The following is a 23,563-nucleotide window of genomic DNA, read 5'->3' on the forward strand; positions in this document are numbered from 1 at the left end:
GCAACCCCGTAAAATCTCCTACTTTATATTCCTCTGGAAATCTCTTTCTATCCAACTTGCTGGGAATCGAAGCGCGAACGACGTTGGCGGAGAATATGGGTATGAGGAAAATTGTTATCGACTGCCTCCATATGGTGCCGAAAGTTTCTTTCGAAACGGCTCTTGATCAAAGGGTGTGAATTACGAGATTTGTATTGCTTCACCGACCAGATGAAATACGACGAAACGAAAGGTGATTTCTGTGGCTGAAAGCTTTCTCCGAAAATACATTTTTATTAAAAATAGATATATAGGATATGAAATCGCGATGAAAGCAATACAGGTGTCAAGCGATACGTGAATTTCGTAAAACAGTGACCCATAAAAGTCTTCTGCGAATTTGCTAAATTTCCCAAGTTTGTAACATGCTGGCTTGACAAAAGTGCGTGCCAGACGAAATACGTGACATCAGCACCTTCGTCCATTAATTTATGTGTCTTTAAAGCCCGCTGCGCAGATTCGATCGAACTGTTGAACGATTAACGGTAAAGTACAACAATGGGGCAATTAACGATGGTAAGATCGCAATAATTGACGTTTGAAATCTTAATATGTACACTAAATTATAAAATATCACGCTCATACTTGATAATATTTGATTTCAGTTTTTAATGGCTATTTTCCTAGTCCACTATGCGCTGGCTGACATTATGGTACAACCTGGATACGAACATTCAGAGTCTACACAGAAATCACATTTGGAGAAAGAATATCAGCCCATAATTCAACCTCCTGAAACTCTTCCAAATTCGGAAGACAAAGACCATGAATCACAATCTCAATCACGCAATTCACACCAATTAGTACAACAGGAATACATGGATCCAGGGTATCATTTGGAACTTTATCCAGTGTATTCGGATTCATACCATGTTCCCGCCCAAGCATTGTCGCCGATGTTTCAACATGTAATATTGCCACCTATGTCAAAGATTGCTTACAGGCGACTGCTGTCTGATATGAACAGCTACGGAGCAGCAGGAATTCCCGGGGCAGTTCTACCCTATTATCAATATCCTCCTACAGTGAGCACGCAAAGTTCATTATTACCTTCAGCACTGTCTCCTGTAATTATCGATTAACCGATCATTTTTTAGGCAGCACACAATCGATACAGAAGATCTAATCCAAGCGAAGAACCCGATGGAAAACAAAGGGCCGAACACGATGATGTGGCCACGAAGTCGCCCTTAGATGATTCGTTATCGGTCGTTGATTTGCAAGATCAAGAGAGTAAGATAATTATTTTCAAGTACAATATTAGTGTTACATGTGGAATGTTGGCTAGTTGAATGATACAGATACTCTGATTCTTATATATGTATAGTAGAATTTCAAACGAAATATTAATTATGTCTCTGTTCAATGAATTCTTATCAATTCCATCTACATATCTGGTCATGAGCTCCTATTATACGAGTGAAAAATCATAAAAAGAGATAAAATCGGTGAACTTTCATGATATGCATTGCAGCTATGTGAATTCTACTACAAATGATCCATATGCAAACGTGATTATTTTGATCAATGACAAAAATATATTCGCTCTATTTTTCAAATTATGTTACAAAAGATAGCCCTATTATCTACTATATTACCTATTATAAATCAACTAGACTTACATATCTTTCACTACCTAACTTTCCACCTATGAATAATCTTCATAAAAAATCGCGAATAAATTCTACTAAATAATGATGTTTCCGCAGAGAAGCGCGTGAATACCCGTCAGAGTGTTTCGCTGTTGGGCTTGAATCCATCGAATATGTATCCTGTGCAGCAACAATACCGTTCTGTGAATTCGAAACCAACCTATAATCAACCAATACCACTCGAACTAAAGCAAGAAACGCCACGACAAATACCAATTGCTACTCCTATACAAAAAACGAGTTCTTTATTAGGCAACAAAGATCTTCATCACGCATTATTATTGCAACAAACTTCCCCCCAGGAACAGCAACAGAGAAACTCCTTGGATTCTAGATTGGTCTCTGCTTCCGTTCCATCGTCGCCAGTTGATAACGTGGGAAGTCAACGCAAATCTAAAACATCCACGGTAGGAATTTTTGTTTTATCTACACACAATGAACCATACAAAAATTGTTTCATACAAAGAACTATTAAATTCTAATGACTTTTTATATGTTCATTGCGGATTTGATCTTATTATTACTAAACTAACTAAACTAGAACTACGAATACTTTTTTTCTGCAAATTTCTACTTTTATAAACGCAACAGAAATCTGTTCCACTTACTGAATGTCATAACGGATACTATACTTTGAGTAGTTTGTATTTTTATTGTATTTATTTATTTTTCTTTAATTTTTAGGTATTATACCTTTAAATCTCGCATAAATCATAGTTCATTCATTATAAATAATTCTCCAACAAATAATTTTCATACACAATGCCTGTTACTATTATCGTATAACTTTAAATTATAAAATATTTTTTCACATTTTCGTGATTTTGCATCGCGTCTTACATAACGTATGTGATATGCATAATCTAAAAATAAGTACTTATTGACTCGGATCATGATAAGACATAATTGATAAACTTGTTAATTGACAAAAAATAATGGATATGGATTTATTTGCATATACCTAAACAGGAAAAAGCTGATAATCATAAGGAACTAGTGGGCATGAAGGTGGGGGATATCTATAAAATAAAGGTGCACCAACACGTGCATCAGCACGGGAAATTCAAGGATAATATGTCAAAAGAAAGTTACAGCATCACAATTCCTACTAACGCGCACCACGACGCTGAGCCATCGAATAATTTAACACCGATACAGCCCGCTGCAGAACAAGTCGTGCAAGTTTACAGTAATCCAACTGACCTGGGGACAAATTATTTGCCAAACACTCAGTACACCGTTGCACCTCAATCTTATACTGTTAGCGATTTCGGTAATTATGTAGGTAATTATGTTTGGTCATGCCCATATTCGTCCCCCTATTCGCCATACAGAATTTGTTTCGATACCAATGATATACAACCTGTCGTATATCAGTTAGTTTAAATGAATCTCGACTTTGCAAATCAAACGACCACGCAACTTAACTACATAGTTATACTTTTTAGATTTTGTATAAAATGTTTATATCACGATATTTTATATTTTTCCACGGATATTACACGTCAATTAAGCATCTATCGAATATATATGTAAATTTCATCGTTCTTAATCGATGATTAGATGAACATTCTTCAATAAACGTATAACCATAAACACCGTCAAGTTTATTAAAAGCTTCCCTACCCATAAAGTGTTACACCTCGTGCCGTTAACAAGAAGGCTGCACATAATCGGACCTTAATGCTCGTCTGCCAACCGGATCTCACTATCATCTCATCAATCGCTTAATCACGGAACTAATTCGAAAATACGTCTATCACTTGACACCCCTCTCGTCAATATTTATTAACTCGTCGGTTTTACGCAAACATTTCCAGAGAAATAAGAAACAATTTTCCCCAATGATCCACGAGTTCTCGCAGAAAGCCAAAGATTACCTTTTATTCCGGTTCGTTTACGGTTTCCTGACTCAGCTCGTTTCCAGATCGCGTAAGATTTCCCTGCCATTAACTCGACTATTCCTTAATTAGTATATTAACGCTGAAGACGGCGAACTCTCGTCGAGGACACGTTTCACAGCCCGGACCAGGCAGCAGCGGTTGCGGCTGCGAGACAACCGAGCGACTGAACGAAAATTCAATTTCGGACAATTTGCCGGCAGCGTTAATTGACCCGAACAGAGAGGCGAGAAGTATGGCCGGTGCACGACGAGGGCATCGAGTGTCTGCAACCGGAAAAGGAGGGCAAACACTGATCGAGCAATTTCTGATTTCTCGCTCGGGACCCGAACTTTCGAACCTTGTATCCGACCCTACCGCCCTTCGTTCATCGTGAAATGCAATTTCTTCGAAGCTGCGAAATTTCAACAGTGTTTGCCATTCGTTACGCTCGTCGAAAGTGCAAGCGACGAGATAAGGAAATTACTCTGTGTAACGAAGTTCGGAGACGTGCCTCGGAGAATACACGGGCTATGCAGATGCACTCCAGCGATTACGGGCAAGCGGATAGGCGAGGCGAGAACGTGAACCGGGGATAAATTCAGCATTTACGAGCGAGCTTCCCGTCCGCGCGTTCTGAAGCAGGACGGTGAAGAACGAGCGGGAACGAGCAAGTTTTTGGAAAGAGAACGTTTCACGGGCGCCCAGGAGATTAATTTTCGCAAGGAGAGTTGCGGCTACTTCTTGCCGTGCAGCCACATTTAATTTCCCTTTAAATTGTGAAACTTGGCGAGAATTGGAAAAAATCACATGCCATGTCTTCGCAGTGGTATAATTCGCGTTCTCGATGCGGTAGTTTGAAAGGTAAAAGTTACAATCGAGATTGGAATGAAAGAAATCATACTTTTATTCGTCGATCAAGTCCGTGAGATTTAATGGTCGGTTTTAACGGTTGAATCTAGCAATCGTACAATGTTGCGCGAATAGAGGGTATCTGTCTGTTCCGCGAACAAGAGTATCGATGTCTGTGCTATGAATAGCTGTTGCAGTTGACAACGAACAACGGTTAGGTATTTTTACGAAGCTATATCGTTGACCCTTTTATTTGCAATTTTTCAGCTTCGAGACTCGAAAAAAATTATAAAGAATTGCCAGTGAAAGGGAGCCAAAACGATAATTATTCAAAATCGAAGACAGTGCAGCCGATTTCTTTTTTTTTTTTACTTTGGTAAAATACAATCAACTTTATTGAGATAAAAAATATGAAAGTCCAAAAAGTACAAGATCGATGTAACTTAATTTAGTTACAAAAAAAGAGAAGAATACTGTCAGACGATGAAATTAATTAAGAAAAACGATCGAATAATCGTTGACGATTCGTGTTATACTTTAAAATGGTCGTAAACCCACGTTGGAAACGCGATGGCAATAAAAAGATGGCGAGACGTTTAAAGTGCACTGTAAAATTACAAAACACAGGACGTAAAACGCAATATAATTTTAGCCACGCGATTATCGATGCTTCGTGGTATATAATCGAAACTAAATTTCTCAGCACTGTTCCGCTTACGTTTCACCCGGCTCCGTCACGGGTTTACTCGGCTTTCGTTACCAGGCAAACAATTCGACTCCAATTTCATTTTAATTACGCCGTGATCCTTGTATTTCGATCTCAAACGAGCAATTTTACTATCGACGATTGGACAGGTTATACGAATCCGCGTGCTTTTCAAACGAAGCGGATTTTGTAGAAGTTCGGAAAAGCTGAAGCTCACAGCTGTCGGTTCTTTTTTTGCGATAAATCTTTTGAAAATTCCATTTATACTTTAACGAGTTTGTTCACAGAGGAAAAACTCTCTTTCTATCATGTAGAACTCCATAGAAACTCTTGTGGAGCTGTACGATAAGCCATCTTTATTAATCCCTCTCTTTCTCTCGTTTTTATCATCTGAATAAAGAGATATATGTATGAATTTGATTTTTAAAGAAAAGGTAGTAGACGAGAAACCTTAGACAAAGAATTCAGTAGCGAACTAAACGGTGATTACATCGGAATATAACGTTGTATGAGAGTCAATAACCAGACACGATTGTCAATAATGGGTAAATGGAACGAAAGTTTTACCGATGAAAGTTTTTGTTTTTTTATAGCCGTCGGTTCTTAGTGTACGTAATTCGCTGCGCAAACCAAGCAGCGCGCTGCCAGTTATTCATAAACGTTGATCGTCTACTTATTAAAATGGCTAATTGATACGAAATCGATGGGGAAGTGCGTTTATTGAGCGGAAATTGCGAATCGTCCACAAATTGTTCCACCACGTTTACCGTCCTATAACGACCTATGCAAACTCATCGTTATTCTCGTAACAAGTGACTCTAAACGACTATAATTAGATACTAGTTAAGGGGAGTCGGCATTTACCAAACAAAACTATCGATCGATATTTCGTTCGCAAAAGAACAGTGAGTAACAATGCCACGTATTTTGATACACATATACGGCCTCCCATTGTAAATGCGTTCAATTGTTATTTGTTTTCAAAACAGCAAATGTTCAACATGATCAAGATCGATATATTATAATTTTTATAAAGCAAGATTTGTGAATAGACACACGGAAAAACACAAAAACCTTCATCTATGATATATTGTACGTAGAAGATGTACAATTTCCAATTCCAAAAAATATAATATTTATAAAATTCCAATGGAAGGGGTACTGTAATAAAGAAATAGCTCTACTTTCCAGTAATTTGAATAAACCAACAACAACCAACCGAAGATCAACCACAATCAAACCACTTTTTCAAGCGTGTCATATATTCATAGTCAACTAATATCCATAGTAATAAACTTTTCCACGTTTGAATATTCGCTACAAATAAAATTTTAATATCGAAGCTGCCCCTTTATTACTGCAAACTCTTTAATTCCCAACTCTTTAATTCTCAAAAGGTAGAATTTCCAGATGCAAATATAGCAGAGTTTTCAAATGCAAAAAAGTACAGAAAATCGATACTATCAAATATTACAAGCTTGGTGTAAAAAAGGTTTTCCTACCAAGGCCAACATATAGAGCAGTTGTTAGACTGATAACGAAAGTAAAGAAGAAATGAACACGCCGCTGAAAGGAAGAAAAAATAGAGAAACGCTCTTTAATTTGTATTCTTGAACGAAGGTAAAAACAGGTCGGTTCTATGGAACGGTTCTATGGCTCGTGAAGCGCATTGCCCCTAGCCAAGGAGCAAAGACACAAAGAGCGAAGTTTAAAAATCTCTCGGCGGCTTTGAAAGCCCGGTCATTCCTCCATCTTTTCGATGCCGACTGGCGGCGTTTAATGCCAGAGTCAGTCCACGATCCTTTACTATCGGTGTTTCTCGGCTCCTCGCTGCGTTCGTAATTCCGGCTTTCAGACGTCCAGACGGCCACCGTGACACTATTACGTATGCGCGATTCAAATGTCCGATTAATTTATTCGATAACATTCACGGAGAATCGATATACGTGTGCCTCCTCTCTGATTAATAAATCCATTAATAAAACGCATAGACGATCCAATGAAACGTCAGAAATTTCATTTTTTTTTCGATAGTTAGATTAGAAATTCTTCGTGTAAATATAGAAATTTTATTCTTGGGGTTCGTCTTATGAAATTATACGTTATGTCGTTTCACGTAATTACAGATATACGATCGAAACGTAACCTGATCGTGCAGTAATCTTTAATTAAAACCGATTCACCAAAACTTTCACAACTTCACAAACCTCGTGTCTTCAGCTCAAAACTTGTCCCTAAGTATTCCACTCATTCTCCAGGATATTTCGTCAGAAAGTTCGGGTAAGAAAGATACGATGTTAGTGACTGCGTCTTATCTACCGACACGATTTATACCTGGAAGCTTCGAGCAGTCCAAGTTCTTCTAAAACACCACACGTATCTATCTAGCACAAAAACTACATACTCGTAAAATTCTCTGTTAAAATAATTAGCCTGTTTTTCGGACCACCTTGAAATAAGGTGGATAACTTGGTTCTCCTAGTCACGGAATATTACAACGATGTGGACCAACGGCCTCGGACACGGCGTCGGACACGGTTCGATTCGGTACGTTTACCTGCATGGAGCGCCATAGCGATTTATAGAAGGGTAGTATCCGGTCTCTTCGTGGTTCAAAGCCGTATGGCGTGCTTTCTTCATACTGATGCACGAGTAAAGGAACCATTACCCGGTCTGTAATGGAGGTATTCAAGCAGCTCACCTTTGACCCGAAAGCTCGTGGTACCGGTGCGAGTTTACTCAAGAAGATAGCCAGCCAGTGACAACTTTTTCCTCCTTTTTCACGCGACACGAATTCCTCGAGAAGGCTACCGCCTCCGGGAAATCTCGAAAGCCTCGTTTAACCGGATGAAGACCGTATGTGTCGTCACGAGACATTCGTTTCCTTGTAAATCTCACTGCGCGTTTACATTAACGGTTGCTAAATAAATGCGAGTCGATTACGAGACGAACAACGTGAAACTCGTTGTTGCATGCGTGTCACTCGCGTGATTAACACGTTTGAGAGTTTCCTATTTTCACGATGTCTTCGATGGAAACAGAATTTCCCCACGATGAGTTTGGCTTTTTAAGAAAATCGATGTACTATCGCGGATCGCTTCGAACGTTCTCGAGCTACGTTGGATGCAAATAGGTTAATCACTTTCGAAAGACTGAAAGCGAGCCAAATCGGCCGATCTCTTGTTACGCTTAAAAAATTGCTTCTCTAGAAAGTCAGTTGTAACACGACGACGTATTATATTAGACGAGATTTGTCTTAACGATATCATCGAGAAAACTTCAATTTGGCAAGTTTTCAGTGTAACAACGCTTGTATAATGAGTTTTAGCGTTTTGGTAAAAGAATTGCTAGAAAGTGGGTGAAAGATGTGGCGATGATATTATTAGATAGGCTGCTAGAATGTATGAAGTTGTTCGTCAAGTTCGGACGAGGTAAGCAGCGATTGCAGAAGCAGGGTCGAGCGTGTGGGAAGCGTAAGATCGTGGGAAGCAGAAAAGTAGCAAGCATATTGTAGGACTGTTTCCCAATCGTTGAGACGATAAAGTGGGAAAAGAAGGGAGGAACATTGCCAGGACAAAGTCGGAATACTCGTCGTCTTCCTGAGTAATTTTACAAAGTGGTTGTATACGAGATCTGGCTTGCTGCTATTTCCATTGTCTGATGAACAAAAAGACCAGGAAAATGATTACACAAGCTGATCCATCGAACTACATTTCGATACATCTTCTTTTATTATTATAATTGCTTCATCGTATTATCCTCGTCGTCTTTATCGTTCAGAAATAATCCATATTAAAAATTAATTGGCTTACTTCAGATTAAGTCTGCCATAGCGAACATTATTAACTCCCAATCGCTGTTTCCATAGTATCTATCGATTTATCCGTTCATCTACCACAAGTATCCTCAACACTGCTACATTATTCGACATTCATGGGACTACTTGTATGAAGGAAGAAGATCAACCTGTCAATCCAAGATTAACCATCATCGTGCCTCTGTACGCACAGAAGGAAGAATGACAACGTAATTCGTCAGCATCGTGGCATGCCATTCACTCTAGCGCAATTGACGGTGCCCTTTTGTTTACCGAGTCCCCTGCCTACAAACTGCACGGTTCATGGATTTTTTAATTGCCAGCAAGCTCTGAGCGTGGATGAGCACAGAAGGGTCTGTTCACGAGTTAATTCTTCTCATTCAACCTCACATTTTATACATGTGAAACGATTTCTTAACTAAATCTTTTACATACATTTGTTGCATACATTTTCGGTCATATCTTTCAATATACATCGGCCCACGAAAAAGTATTTGAATTCCTGTAGATATCCTTCGTGTATTATATGAAATTTTTTGAAATTTCATTAATACATATCAGTGGATTATTCATTACATTAATAAACCTCCAACAATGAGGAAGCCCAAATTTAACACTTACATATTTAAGATGACTACTTATGCTGTATAATGGAATTTTAAACATATAACTTTGTGCATATTTGCAATAAATATTTGTTTAATAATAAATAATTTGTTATAAATAAATAAATATAAACGCTTAAAATAATAAAATATAAGTTTTCCATGGCAAATGTTCATATATTTTTGTAAACCGCTACACATATTTTTCGATATTACGAATATCTTACTGAAGTCATAGTCGATGTCAATATTCATCAAAACAGCAAAGCTCTTTCTCTTTAAAGACCCGTTTTAAGCGTGGCCTTGCTCTTGGGGTATATCGAAGCTTACTCGAACGCGTCCATGCGGCACCCTTACTTTCTAACGAGTCCTCGCCGCCCTCGTCCATTGTCTCGCGGACGAATCAGCCCCGACGTGGTCGATAAAGCGCGAAAGTAGCTCGCCGTGATTTATCAAACCGTCGCTCTCTATAGTCGTGTGGAGAATTGAACAGAGAGGATGAAGTTCAGCTTAGGAGGTCGTCCGATAAACCTCCAGACTCGTAAATTACCGCCATCGCGAAAAGACACGATGTCTCGTCGATCGTTCATCTGTATTAGCCTTTTTAGAAAGCATTTTAGAGCACCTCTAACGAACACGTAATATTTTACACCGTATAAAGAAGTTTTGTTCGTTAAAATAGTTGACGACAACATTTTGTTCTCGTTTTAGCTTACAAAATATTTTATATTTTGCACGTTTCAAGCCACAACCATCGTAACCACCGGTCGATGCGTGTTAATTTAATTTTTCAGGCGGGTTGTGACGTTGACAAATTTCCGGAGTGACGCAACAATTCGGGAAAATTTTATACAAAATGGGTACAAGCGAATTTACACGGTACATCGTTGGAACGTTATCGTACGCTGGGGAGCGACGCGTTAGTAACAGCAACGCATGTATCAACGAAGGCATACAAACCGCGACGCTCGTGCCCCTGCAAATCCAATCTGTCGATTCGCATCCCCTGTGCGATCTTTCCACTGTTTCACGGCCGGATCGTTCCCTAATACGGTCGATAATACGTGTCGGAAACAGCTTTTCGCGACCAGTTTGAATGATTTGTGCAATGCACGTGATTATGTAAGCGGATCGTAAGGGTGGAAAGCAGATTTCGCGGTTCGCCATGTAAATTATGCGTATCCCACATTAGGGCGAAAAAACCCTGCCCTCCGCCCACATAGGAAGCCCATATCTCGATCTAGAAAATGGTAGAACGAATCCATAAAAACCGCTGGAACCTGCGAGGATAGAGTTAACACATAACACTTGCTATGTAGAGTAGAACAATTCACGCGGTGTTTCGCAGAAACTAGCCTTCATTAAAACAAATTAACCTTACATCGTCTCGTCAGGGCAGAGAATAGATCTCGTGATACTTTGTCGTTTCGCGTACGGAAATCATAATATTAGTCGAGATACGACTGCCGTTGTTGTTATCTGTGATCTCTCGTTATCAGAGATATCCAAATAATTTATTAATTCATTCGATTGATATTAAATCTACATCTTGGACGAAACAAATTTGTATAATATATCAATTCATAATTCAAATATTCAATGTTTGATTATGAAATAACGCGATCCAATGTAAAATTAAATTTCGTCGAAAGATAAATGTTGGAAACAAATTACTGAGATTGGCTTGTACAAAGAAACTACGTATTTACTTCCTCTTGATCGTCTGCTTGCACGTTGTGGACATTCACGTAACACGTAAGAAGGTCGAACGACTCAGTGGAACACGCATCACAATCTCACACGAAATCTTACGGCGAACGGAAGCACAGAACCGGAAGCACGTGGCTGAACTGCACGAACGACGTCGCAAGAAACACTGACTCGACGCCTGGCGTCGAATCGCTTCTGCGACGGCGCCTGTATCTCCGAAACGCGCGTCTATACGCAGACCGTCGCACGCGTCGAAATGCCTCGCGGAAGATGAATGCTATCTCGAAACTCGGAACTGCTGAATCACAATGCTGTGATTGAACGCTTTGTGAACTATTCGAGCTCCTCAAACAAATGTTTCGAACGAACTGGAGTTTCATAACGATAGATCTATTTGAAGGAAATGCAAGTGACAAATTTTTATGAATTTTTGGAATTTTTATTACATTAGTATTTAAAAACGTGTTGAAATTTATTTACTTTTATTTAATTTCGAATTTTGAAATGAGTTAAGATTTCATCGAGAAATCCAATATTTAGATAATGACCTTTTTTATTCCACTCTGTAAAATCACAATTCAATTAAAAAACGAAATAGCAGACGTGTAAGAGCTGATACTTTCGTATTAAATTTTAAATAGAAACAGCCCACGCAACGTGAAACAAGTATACTATATGGAAGATGGTACAGAACAGAATCGATCTCTAGAGAGTCTGGCATGGTCTAGGTGAAGGATAAAAAATGTCTCGATTACGTCACTGGAGAATTCTTGGAGTACCCTGGTCCATATTGAACGAGAAAGGAAGATGTAATTAATGGTAGAGAGTAATTTGATGAGAGACAAATTTATATTGAAATGAAAGTTATACGTGGAAAATACGTAAACTTTACTTATACTCGATATAAAGAAACGAAATAAAAAAGATATAACTTAACTCCTATTACAAAGAGAATAAATAATTCATAAGCAAGCAATAACAATTAACTTCGTCCTGTTCATTAAAAACTTCATAAATAAATAATCCCAGCGTTTTTTATCTATACTTTCGAGATTAATTTTCCTTCGCGACTACTAATTTACCGCGTAAACGAAACGGTATAGATCTTACCACTTTTGAATATAAAAAGAACATAGGAACTACACGCAGGATTTTGATCAAGATCAAAAGTTTCCAGGCGAATCGAATAATTTAACACGTAACTCTTGTTATCTCGCAACTCTACCGCAACTGAAATTAATTTAAAGAATAAAAGTCTATTATATCATAACTTTTTTTCTTTTTGAAGCATATTACACGTTCCTGCTCCAATTATATACTGTAACATATAATGCAAACGGTATAGTTGCGCTAAACTTATTAGAGCCTTGAAATATTTTTGAACGAAACCTTTTCTTCGGAGTATTGTTTCACAATAGGGAGAGTTCGTGTCTTAATCCTATTGTTCAAGTAACGAAAGGGTTAACAAAGAAGCGTGTACTCTCGAAGAAAGGAGATTCAATTAAACGACTACCCCTCGCTCGCTATTCCATCTACTCGACCACGCCAACTACTTATCTGCCGGAAGTACTCGGCACGCACTGTTCCTTGACACTTCGATTAGCATATAACGTAGTAAGCAGAATCCATCCGTTCTCTCCACGATAATTACGATAATCGTAATCACCTAATCCAAACCAGCCAATTTTTCACGCCACGATTTTCACGGTTCAATTATGATACATATAAAGTCAAAAAGCGTACAAAGTGTAGATGATAGATTGAACATCTTGTAAAAACGAGCATTTACAAATTGTTAATGAGATTAATCAGTTAATTGGAACGTTCACGATTATCAGACACCAATGTTATGCAAAGTACAGATAAGGTAAGTGTGCACACAATCACGAAAGTATTCGAACATTTATAGACATCTTCTATGCGCGTGTGTATTACGTTACAGTGCTAATGCAATTTCAAAATATTGTATATAGCATTATTTGCACATAAAGATTTTCTATGGTATGTGTGCAAATATTTTTGTGAGTTTACTACTACCAGTGTAGATACAAATTGCAAAATGATAACAAGTTTGCAAACATCAGTCGTGATGCGTTAATAAATATGAATGGCGACGCGAGCCAATTTCTCTTATGGTATAACGTTTACGATGAACAATAGAATTACACGGTTTGACGTATGAAATAACGTCGTATGCTAATTCGTACATACGCCACGTAGCCCCGCAAGTTTTCGCTCTGAAAGAGGATTAAATGGTGGTAGGCGATTATTTTGCATTCTATGTAACCGCACATTCCTGCGGTACGCAAACGGCGACCATCATCAAGGAATTGCAGCCTCATTCGATATAAATGAAGTCTCTCAAAAGAAACGTCGAAATTCCATTACTTCGAAATTTTACTCTCAGGGAATCTTGTGACAGTAAATAAAGAGCAACGATAAAACATAACCTGACTCGACTCACGATCGATACTATTCGCAATTTCATTCACAGCGTGATGTATAGCGTATCAATCACCATCAAACGAGGAATCACCAAGTATATTCGAATTATCATGCAATTGCTGTTTGTTACTATAATCTCCGGTAATAAAGAAGGAGATATGATACTGCGATAATATTTTCAAGGTTAAAGAAGAAAAGGAGAAAGAAGCCGGGTACCTTACATAAATGAAGACACGCGAGATCTACGGAAGAAGGTTGGCTCCGTATACTCCACGAAGTTTCATGTCTGATCGTAGAAAATCAGATTATTTGGTGTATAAAATACGTGTCCTGAAAACGTATCGACTTCCTCTCCAACCATTCCCCACCCCTTTGTCTCCGAATGACAAGTACGTTTTATTTACGCTTGCCACTCGTGGCGACCGAACACCAAAAAAAGATTTACTATCGTTGACTTTCGTTTCGTCACGGATTTTAATCTTTCCGTGTGTCGTTCACCCGCAAGAAGAGTGATTAAACAACGAGCACCAGATAGCAGAAAACATAATAAAAGCTGAGAATTAACTAACAAAAGTTCCACCAAGCAAAGACGAACAAAGTCTGAAGCCGTCCGAAAACCACAGTGCAGCCATTTCCTAGTCGATGTAACGGTAGAGACTTAAATAACTCACGAGTAGAGGTCACAGCAGCGGAACCACCGACTTTTTGGTGAATCTAGAATGAAAATAAAGCTCACGTAGCTCACCGTCGGTGATACTTACGAGAGCGCCCAACGTTTAAAACATGATAAATTGAAGAGATAATTTCGAACTCCATTCTACGTTTCCTAGAAACTTAATCTGTGTATTGTATTTCTTCTGTGTGTATTATCTAGTCGCAGAGACTCTGGGACTACAGACATATTTAGTCTCTGTGACTAATAATTCATATTAAAGACTTGTTTAGTCTCTGTGATTAAATAATATCTGCGTATCGTTATAAGAGGTTATTGCATTATACACTCGGCTAATTCAGTACATATACTCTTCTCGTATACGCTTCTCGCTCAAGATAACAGAGACACTAGTTATCGATTTACAAGATTTTTAGTATTACTTATTCACTGCAAGCTCTACATCCGGAAAAGCAAAGTTTACCAATGTCGACGAATTTACTACTGAAATTTTCCCTCGACCGTCTCTCGAAGCATTTCGTCCTTCATCCTGTGAAAAGACGGGATATTCTAACAGCCTCCCATGGACATATTAGCTACCGACGTTGCTCGGGTCTGACTTGCATAGCGTTATCAACATCGCGATAAATATAATCTCATATTTCCTTAAACAACGTTCTATGAGATTATAAATCTTATATAACGTTCCGGAAAACTCTAAGAAGCAGTATCGCAAAGCATAACACGTTTCTCACATAGTATACCCAATCTCTCTGACCCTTCTTTGACCTTCACCTACGCATTGAACTTTATTGCTCACGGTCAACTTCTATGTAAGGAACTTATAGGTGTATACGTTTGCGTTTGACGACTTGTATTCCTTCCTCGAAATTCCACTTTGAATGTAAATTTTACGGATGTTTCACATCGAAGAAGGAGCAAAGGTAGAAAGTAATGACGTTCTCGTACACGATTCGCTCGATTACACTCGTGGCCTCTTTATAACCGGCGTCTGTACGCTTTTAAACGACATCCGCACGATTATGGATGCACGAGGGCACGGAAATTATTTGCGACCAGCTGTCGGCGGCAGTTTTACGGTGAAAGTGAAACGTACGAGGCAGTCGATTAATAAATAGAGGGGCCTTCCCTCGAACCAATTTCTCGAACGCATCTGGAACTTCCTCGATGTTTGTCTGAACGATTTAAGAATAAGGCAGATTCGATGAAATACGCACGCGATAAACAGCAATTAGCTGAACAAGTTGCAGAGAGAAATTTCTGGATAAAAAGTCTCGACGGTTTCAAATATTCAATGGAGAAACTCTATTGGAAATATTAATCAACGAGGCGAGAAGAGACTATATTCCTCCTTCTTTATGCGCTCTATTCTGAATGGGAGATATTGAATCAGTCGGAGAAATCGAATCGAACGTGTTAACAATGAAAACAAAGGGGGGAGATGAAAGATGTTTCTACGTTCATATACCACACGAACAAAACCCAGGAACGAAAAGTTCAAGCTAATTACTGAAACCGAAACGATATCTGTTTAAAAGTCTTATTACGCGATTATGTCAGACATTTCTGCGCAAACATTTATTATCCATTGTTCGATCCAATCTACTTTTCGAGTTCCTATAAGGAGATTAAAACGAAAGAAGACAATTTAAATTCGGCTTCGCGCGGATGTAACCAAGAACTGCGACGATTCGCAGAGCAACGTTCGTTCCGGACTGTGTACTTCCTTTAATTGACTGTGTGTTTTTCCTCTCCCCAATACGTTCACACGTTCCTTCCCATCTTCGACATTTCCCTCCTTCGATATCAAAGCGTACATGCAGCAAATCATGTTTCCATCAATGGAAAATCGTGGAAACGGATGGGAGAAGACAAGCGGACAGGAAACCGTTTCTGTGCCGGATATGGCACAGAATACTAATAGGTTGTAGGGTAATCGTTATACCTGTATCATTTCCGATTCCTTTTTCTTTTACTTTGTATTGTAAAGCGATATAACTCAGATGAAAAGGAACCAGGTATATCATACAACTTTTTACGATTTAGAAATTTCCGACTATATAGAAACTTCCTTGAAACTACGACTGAAAGTTGCTTACGCAACTCTCAGTCTTCAAAACTTAGAAATTCGCTTAATGTCAAACTTCTCCAATTAATCTAACAAAGACTCATAACAATGAAGTATCTGAAAGTTTCATTTTCATATCAAGATATACGGCATTCGTAAGTTTCGAGAAGTTATCGCGTATCAACAACTAAGATTTATTCGCGTTTCACGACACATAAAATAAAGTCAATAAGCAAGTACATAAATCAAAATCAACAAATTCCTTTTCATACGATTGAATGACTGTAATTTCTTCATTTAGCAAATGATATTTAAATAGTTCAAGCAAAAAGTGTACAGACTAGTTTGAGCAGACCCAGTTAAATTATGATAAAAAACACTAAGAATCGAGAAATTATCGAGCACATCCAACATTCCTACTAACCCGCTCGTAATCGTTAAGTCTGCGTTATATCAATGATTCTTCGTCGATGGGCTTCGCGTACATCGATTTTGCGTAAACATGCGTATCAGCGCAATTCGTATTGAACAAATAATTCTCCCCTTCTCGCTCTTAGCAACCAGTGGTTTCAACGAAAATCGTGGAGGATAAGGCTATGGTTACGCTGAATGCTTTTTCTGACGAAGTGGCATGAACTGAAATATATGAAGATGATAAGTACATTTTCCTCGATTTTCTGACTTTAACGTGACTTCATGACTAACAGACATTTTCATTCGTCAAAACGACAGTTCGCTAAAAAAAACACATCCATTATAGCCATAGTTCAAGAGCAGTTCGTCGTCTATTTACCACCTGACTACATACAGTTCGCAAACATGTTTGCGAAACACAGTGATATCGCGTAGTGTGGATACAAAAATATTTGCAAACATCTTGCAAACGCTGTGCGCAAACAATGTTTTTGAACTGTTCACTAGCGAGTACGCGCCTTAACGAGTGCTCAAACGTTCTCGCGTACCGAATGGATTTTCAGTGACAAATGACGCGTTTGATGCAATATGTAAACTCCCGTGGAGTAATCGAACTCGAAAGAAAAATCGACAGATTACTGTTTCGTATACACCGTTACTCATCGATTTCGAAAGAGGCAGACAATTAAAGAAATAGGCAACAGCACTTGGAAGGTCGAATCAACTGGCGCGTCGGCGCCGCGATCGATGTTTCGGAGTCGCTATCGGCTCTGTGCTTCTTGGTTGAGCGACAGACCGATAAATGAGGAACACGAGCGTGCATACGCGCGAGAACGAAAGAACGAACAAACGAACGAAAGAACGAAATAACGGACAAACGAACGAAAGAACGGACAAACAAACGAACGAACGAACAGATAAACGAACGATTTCAACGTGGAAGGCCAAGTTCGTGGCGACCTTCGTCTGCACGATTTCAGGTGAGATCGTGACTAAAGAGCGCGATCGAGTATACTTTCGATCGTTCTACCAAGGAATAGCATGCTGGTTTATCCACGATGGAGAAACGAAAGATCGTTGAATTTCACCGACCTAAAAAACGTTCGTCCACGTTGCTTCCTGTCGTTTGAATTTCGACGATAAAACGAGCAATAAAAACAATTTCGCGTGAAATGGAATGCTCTCGAGTCGAGGCACACGTAGGATTCAACTTCGTTTTTCTATCGACGATAAGTTTAGATCGGTTAGAATGGTTAGACGGTCACCTCGAAGTCATTCGAAAGAAGTTATTCGCGCGACGCGGCAACAATACCGTGAAATAACGTTGTTTCTTGCAGTGCAGCTCCGACCGCAGAACCTCGCGTAACGTTAAGTGCGGCTTTTTTAGTCTGATCGTCGTGTCCGTTAGATTTCGTGCACCTATCGGGGTAAAGGGGGACATTAGTGTAATTCCGCGTAACACGAGCAGGACTTTAACCCTTAACTGAAAACATCCGTGCGTTACGGTTCTATGGTAATACGAACGATTATGTCGGCTACGCTGATGTTTCTAACAGTATCGAACATTTCCGTATATTTTTTGAAAGCTTCACTAAAAGACATAAAGACTACTGTGTTAATATTAATTGTAAAACGATTTATAGAGTACATAAGGAGTAAAAGAAAATTAAATACTGTTTAAATTTGCAGAATTTAGTTAAGACATTTCATATGAAATATATGACCATATTGTACCTTCCTAAGGTGTCTTTGGAAAAATCCTCAACCACAGTAATCGCCGATGAAGCCACGACGACCATGGTAGAGCTTCTCTCCCATATCTCGTCGTTGACCAAGTGTTTCTATTTTGAAAATCTTGTTCTCAAACCGTAACACTAATAAACAGCATCCACTATCACTTCTAATGAAAAAATTGCTGCTTCATAGACCAATGAAACACCATACGAGGAAAAAGGCATTCAAACAGTTTCTGTCCACTCTTCGATTCTCGTTTTCAATTTGCAATGCAAAAACACTAGCAGACTTCACCGTTCGAAAGCTTTATCAATCATTATTTTCGAGACACGTTTACAGGGAAGTTCGTGTAGTCAGTTGGTGGCAAAGGGCTAACGACGCTTTTAATTAACAGCGAGCGAAAGGATACGCTAATGCGAGTCAAGAGCCGACATTCGTCAGCGCTTCAACGAATCAACTCGTCACTCGATATTCATCAAGCTAGGTCAGTTACGAACTACATACTTTTCTGGCCGTCACGAAACTTCTAATGACCCGAGATACTCGTCTCACAGGAATACACGACGTTTCGCGAACATTTTTATCGACACTGCCGTCTAAAGCTCACTCGTATCGAACTCGATCAAATACTTCGTATCGTACGATCTCGGCAAAGTCATACGGTCGACGATTCGCACATTGAACCTTTATCGGTTCTGTGTCCGTTTGCCTCGCGTTTGCTGAGAATCTTCGAGTCACGCGAACATTCCATGTATTACAAAAACGTCGATCCCTCTAAATATAAAACGAAGAACGATCGAAGCTGAATCACGGTTTCGTGGAGCAGTTCGCCATACGTCTCTTTTCCTCTCCGATCCCACTTTTGGATGCTCGACAGGTTTGGTAAACAGGAGCGTTCTCGGTGGCTGGCCTGATCAAAGGATGATTCGTGAAACGAGCAACGACGTCTCGGAAACACGGCACGGGAGCGCGCAGAGCCGGCGATACATCGTCTGCAGTGTTGATGTGAAGAGGAAGAAGATACGACTGAAGGTGCTCAGCGGCGTTCAAGGCGCATTCACCTTGGCTCCACGCACCTGTGTGCACGCGTGAGCGAATCTGCGCGCTTTCTCTCTCTGTCTGTCTAGCGGATACACGGCGTGCACACGCTCGTGACCGCTCCGGCTCGTGTCCACGCGAATTTTACGCTCGCCCTGCGAATCGCCGGAGAGTTTCACCGCGACCGGCATCTACGGCCTTGATCTTGGCTGGCGATGTCTTGGCCACCGATGCTCGGGGACACAGCTCGCGGGTCACGATCGCGGTTCGAACGACGTCGTTGTGTCGGTCGCAACCGGTTCGAGATGGTAGCAAATATAAAAATCCGAGAGTTGCGCATATCCGTGCTGGCATTCGAGTGTCGCGAATTTTTTACGTTTGAGAGAACACATCTCGTTATCGAATTTCTTATCAAATTCTACGCTTGTAGGATATTTTTTATTCCTCTTCGAAGCTAAGCTAATTATCCGCATGCTCGTTGTAGATTATCGATCATCACGCTCGTCTGCTTTTTCAACGATTTTCCACGTGCGTACGTCGCCTAGTTTCTCTGAAAGTCAGAATCTTGCACACACGTAAAGATCGACAGAATAGAAGATGAGAGAGCGTGAGGCAGAAAAGGGCAATTAAGCTCATCGGAAAGAGGCCAGACTGGCGGACGCAACCTTAAATACCTCCCAGCGCAATTAAAACATCGTTAATCTCAGTAATGAGAGCGCACGCGTTGACGCATCTTTAACGCAATTACAATATACCGTGCGCTGTCACAGTCTGAATGCGATGAAACTCAAGATTTAAATACACATCTGCGATCCTGATGAGTGATACGACTTCAATCAAGTCCTCGTATAGTCTACCGATATAACCTTCCTACCAAATCCGTTAACCATGAGGTTCCCTCTTCAGCGAACCGAGGACGGAATTAATTCGCGATCGAAAGTCATTTTGCCGAACTCGTTCCTCATTGGAATTCGGCCTCTGAAACTGCTCATTTTTTCTATTCTCACTTTGTTTCTAAAATAGAAATATTCTGAAATGTTGTGTTTCTTCTCGAGGATACCATACGTCGGGGACTTCGTAATCGAAAGATTATTAATAATAATTCTAACTTCGGACTGGATTTCTTTAAATTTGGATTGTTTTTATTTGACTATTGTAATTTCTCAAATGCGTTTCCAAAGATATTATACTCATTAATATATAATAATATATATACAATAAGAAATACTGCAATATTATCAGAGATTCCAGACATACCATACCATACAGATACCAGATTTTGTTTTAATTCACGGATTAACTTATTTTAGCTAAAATCCACCATTAGATCTAAACGCGTATTTCATTTATTTTTCAGTGATAAAACATTACTTGATTTTTTTAACGATAATTAATTATATTTCTGCAATAATTTTTTCGATTCTTCGTCAGTATATACCAACGAATCATTTGAATAATAATAGAAAGATTTTAGTATAAATTTCCACAAGCTTTCATGACTAAATACTAAAATAATAACGTGCCTTAATATTTGATCCATTTTATCTATATTTTCCTCAAACTATATACTTCGTCACTTGTACCACTTTTTCTTGTAATCACTCGTTTATCTCGAGCCATTCATCGCTGTGAGCGACATGCGTCCAATTAATGCACTGGAAGTGTCTACCGACGCATTAGTAGCGTTTTCAACTTTCTAACGCGACAAGCAGAAGATAAAGGGAAGAAAGCACATTTACGGTGAAAATTCCGAAAGAAACCAACCATGCTTCTGAAGCTACAAATATGTGCCGACCTACGGAGAAATAAAACTTGCAGGAAAAAGCATCGTTAATTGGCATCACTGATTGAAATATACGATTAAATCAATGATAAAGACGAAGCTTCCAGATTGTCAGTCTAATAGAGAATTTCACGGTGGATCCAATCGCGATAATTCGAGTCACGGAAGCTTCTAATTAGAAATGAAAATTATACGATGGGGAAAATGTTTGTCTATCAGATCGAATGGAGCAGAATATATGCATAGTGCGGTTAGACAAACACGCAAGCTCATAGATCTAAGCCGTTAGAGACTTGGAGGAATATAGGAAGTGTTTAATTAAGATGGACTTTAATCTTGAAGGTAAGGACGATATATGTGATGTGCATGTGAAACGTGATGTGCAAAAAGAATATTCTTGTGTAGAATTGCAGTAGACTAATTTTAGAGTGCTAGAATTTGATCTAAGAAATGGCGACGAAGGCAACGTGGTTTATGACACGTATGAATTTGGTAATTTAGTTAATTAGGGAATAACTAAACACGCTTGCTTCTGCCTTCATTTATTACATAAACATTTAAAATAGAATAATAATGAGCAATTTATAATGTATCCGGAAGAAGTGCAAAACTTTAAAGACAATAAGAAAAAAAATAGATATCATTTGTAGCATATATAATAAATATGCACATTTTTTTCTAGTTTATTCATGCAAATATTTCATCATAAAGAAATTAAGGAAAGAAAATATTCGATAAATACCAATAATAGCTGGTAAAAAAACTAGTAATACTTAATCTAAATGAATACGTCGAAAAAGTTAAAAGACATAACAGCCGTGTTTAGTAATGTCCGAATTTAAGGCCGATTTCGGTGAAAATCGTAGAAAGTATATGTAAACCTTTCGACACATAGTGCAGATATCGGCTGCGACATATGGCACTGACGCAATGCATACGATTCAATAAAAATAACGGGACACGGTGATCTCTCGCTGAAACTGGTTTTCCGGGGTACCGGCGATGTTACTTCAATCACGATGGGGCCCCAAGCAGCGTAGTAATCATAGAAATTACTGTTGCACTAGGCATTGACCAGTAGTATTCGGATTTCACTAAACACGGGTCATCGGATTAATTGAACGCGAATGTAAGCGCGATACTCTTCGCAACAGCACTTTCATTCGATCGTAAAGGACGTAATAACCAATGTGAAACTGAATGAACTATACATACATGAGTTAGCTACAGAAGAAAAACATATTTAGACATACTGAGTATCATATAATAAATACATATGTATACATATATCACATGAAAGAAAAGCAATGAAATGCTATAAAATAACCTGCCGCGGAGGTTGATCTCCAACTGGCTCACCGGCGCAAGTAATGCCATTTCCAGAGAAAACGGAAACAGACAAGAACGAGTCATTCATTGTCGCCGACAAAGTGTACTTTCTCAAATGATTGTGTGCGTAGAACGATTCACCATGAGCGACAGGCGCGTGCTCGAATGCGTGAGATGCGTGAAATGCATTAGACCGCGTGGTACGCACGTGTTTAAAACCAGTTTCACGTGAATCTAAACGACTCCCGCAAAGCGTATTTCCCATTGGAATGCCACGGTCGCAATCTTACTCAGCCGGTAGTCCTGACGACCGGCTGATTCGTTACAAACGCGTCAGATCGTGTCATAACGTATTAAAGCATGAGCACGTCCAAACTGCAGAGGCCAGAACCCTCGCCATTCGACCCATTATTCTTTTATCGATAGTCGAGTCGCATGCGAAATAAAACGTGCTTTGCAGTATGCTCTTCCAATACCCTCCGTACGAAACAATAATTTATCGCAGGCATTATGGTTACGACATTGATTTTAATCATTCATAGCACGCAGTGGTTCATATTAAAGTTTGATACACACCGACTGACTCTATGATTTTCATGATATCGATAAAGAGCAAATACGAATATTTTTGGTAGAATTTAGAAAATGACCGTTAAGTATGAATTTCGAAGTAAAGTTCTATTATATCCAGCGCTAGACGATGAAACTGAAAGGCATTGTATCTATACATTATCGACTATCCGAATTCAAGGACCACTTAGCCTCGAAAGCGTCTATAACTTGACAGCACATCGTGTTAAGTGAGCAAAGTGAGGTTA

The 23,563-nt window shown here is 39.2% G+C and overlaps 2 protein-coding genes across 6 annotated transcripts in view; one reads left to right on the forward strand and one right to left on the reverse strand.

Annotated features, from left to right (window-relative positions):
- LOC126921124 (WD repeat-containing protein 47) overlaps window positions 1-23,563 on the reverse strand; it is an 80,039-nt gene that overhangs the window by 55,862 nt on the left and 614 nt on the right. For 2 of the 5 annotated variants that reach the window (XM_050732395.1, XM_050732387.1), the window contains exon 1: window positions 22,744-22,808. The exons of 1 other annotated variant lie outside the window; for it this stretch is intronic. In XM_050732395.1, the coding sequence (XP_050588352.1) occupies window positions 22,744-22,793 (50 nt within the window). In that variant the 5' untranslated portion in view covers window positions 22,794-22,808. Of the gene's footprint in view, window positions 1-11,260; window positions 11,459-18,595; window positions 18,728-22,743; window positions 22,809-23,563 lie in introns of those variants that run through there. 2 more of the 5 variants (XM_050732404.1, XM_050732412.1) reach the window with 2 other exon arrangements.
- On the forward strand, window positions 433-3,287 carry LOC126921372 (uncharacterized). The gene is made up of 5 exons (XM_050732912.1): window positions 433-555; window positions 645-1,064; window positions 1,137-1,272; window positions 1,749-2,098; window positions 2,661-3,287. Exons 1-5 carry the CDS (start codon window positions 538-540, stop codon window positions 3,075-3,077), a joined length of 1,341 nt encoding a protein of 446 aa, XP_050588869.1. The 5' UTR covers window positions 433-537; the 3' UTR covers window positions 3,078-3,287.

This window comes from Bombus affinis, chromosome 1, assembly GCF_024516045.1.
Source record: "Bombus affinis isolate iyBomAffi1 chromosome 1, iyBomAffi1.2, whole genome shotgun sequence".
In the NCBI taxonomy this organism is placed as follows: Eukaryota; Metazoa; Arthropoda; class Insecta; order Hymenoptera; family Apidae; genus Bombus; species Bombus affinis.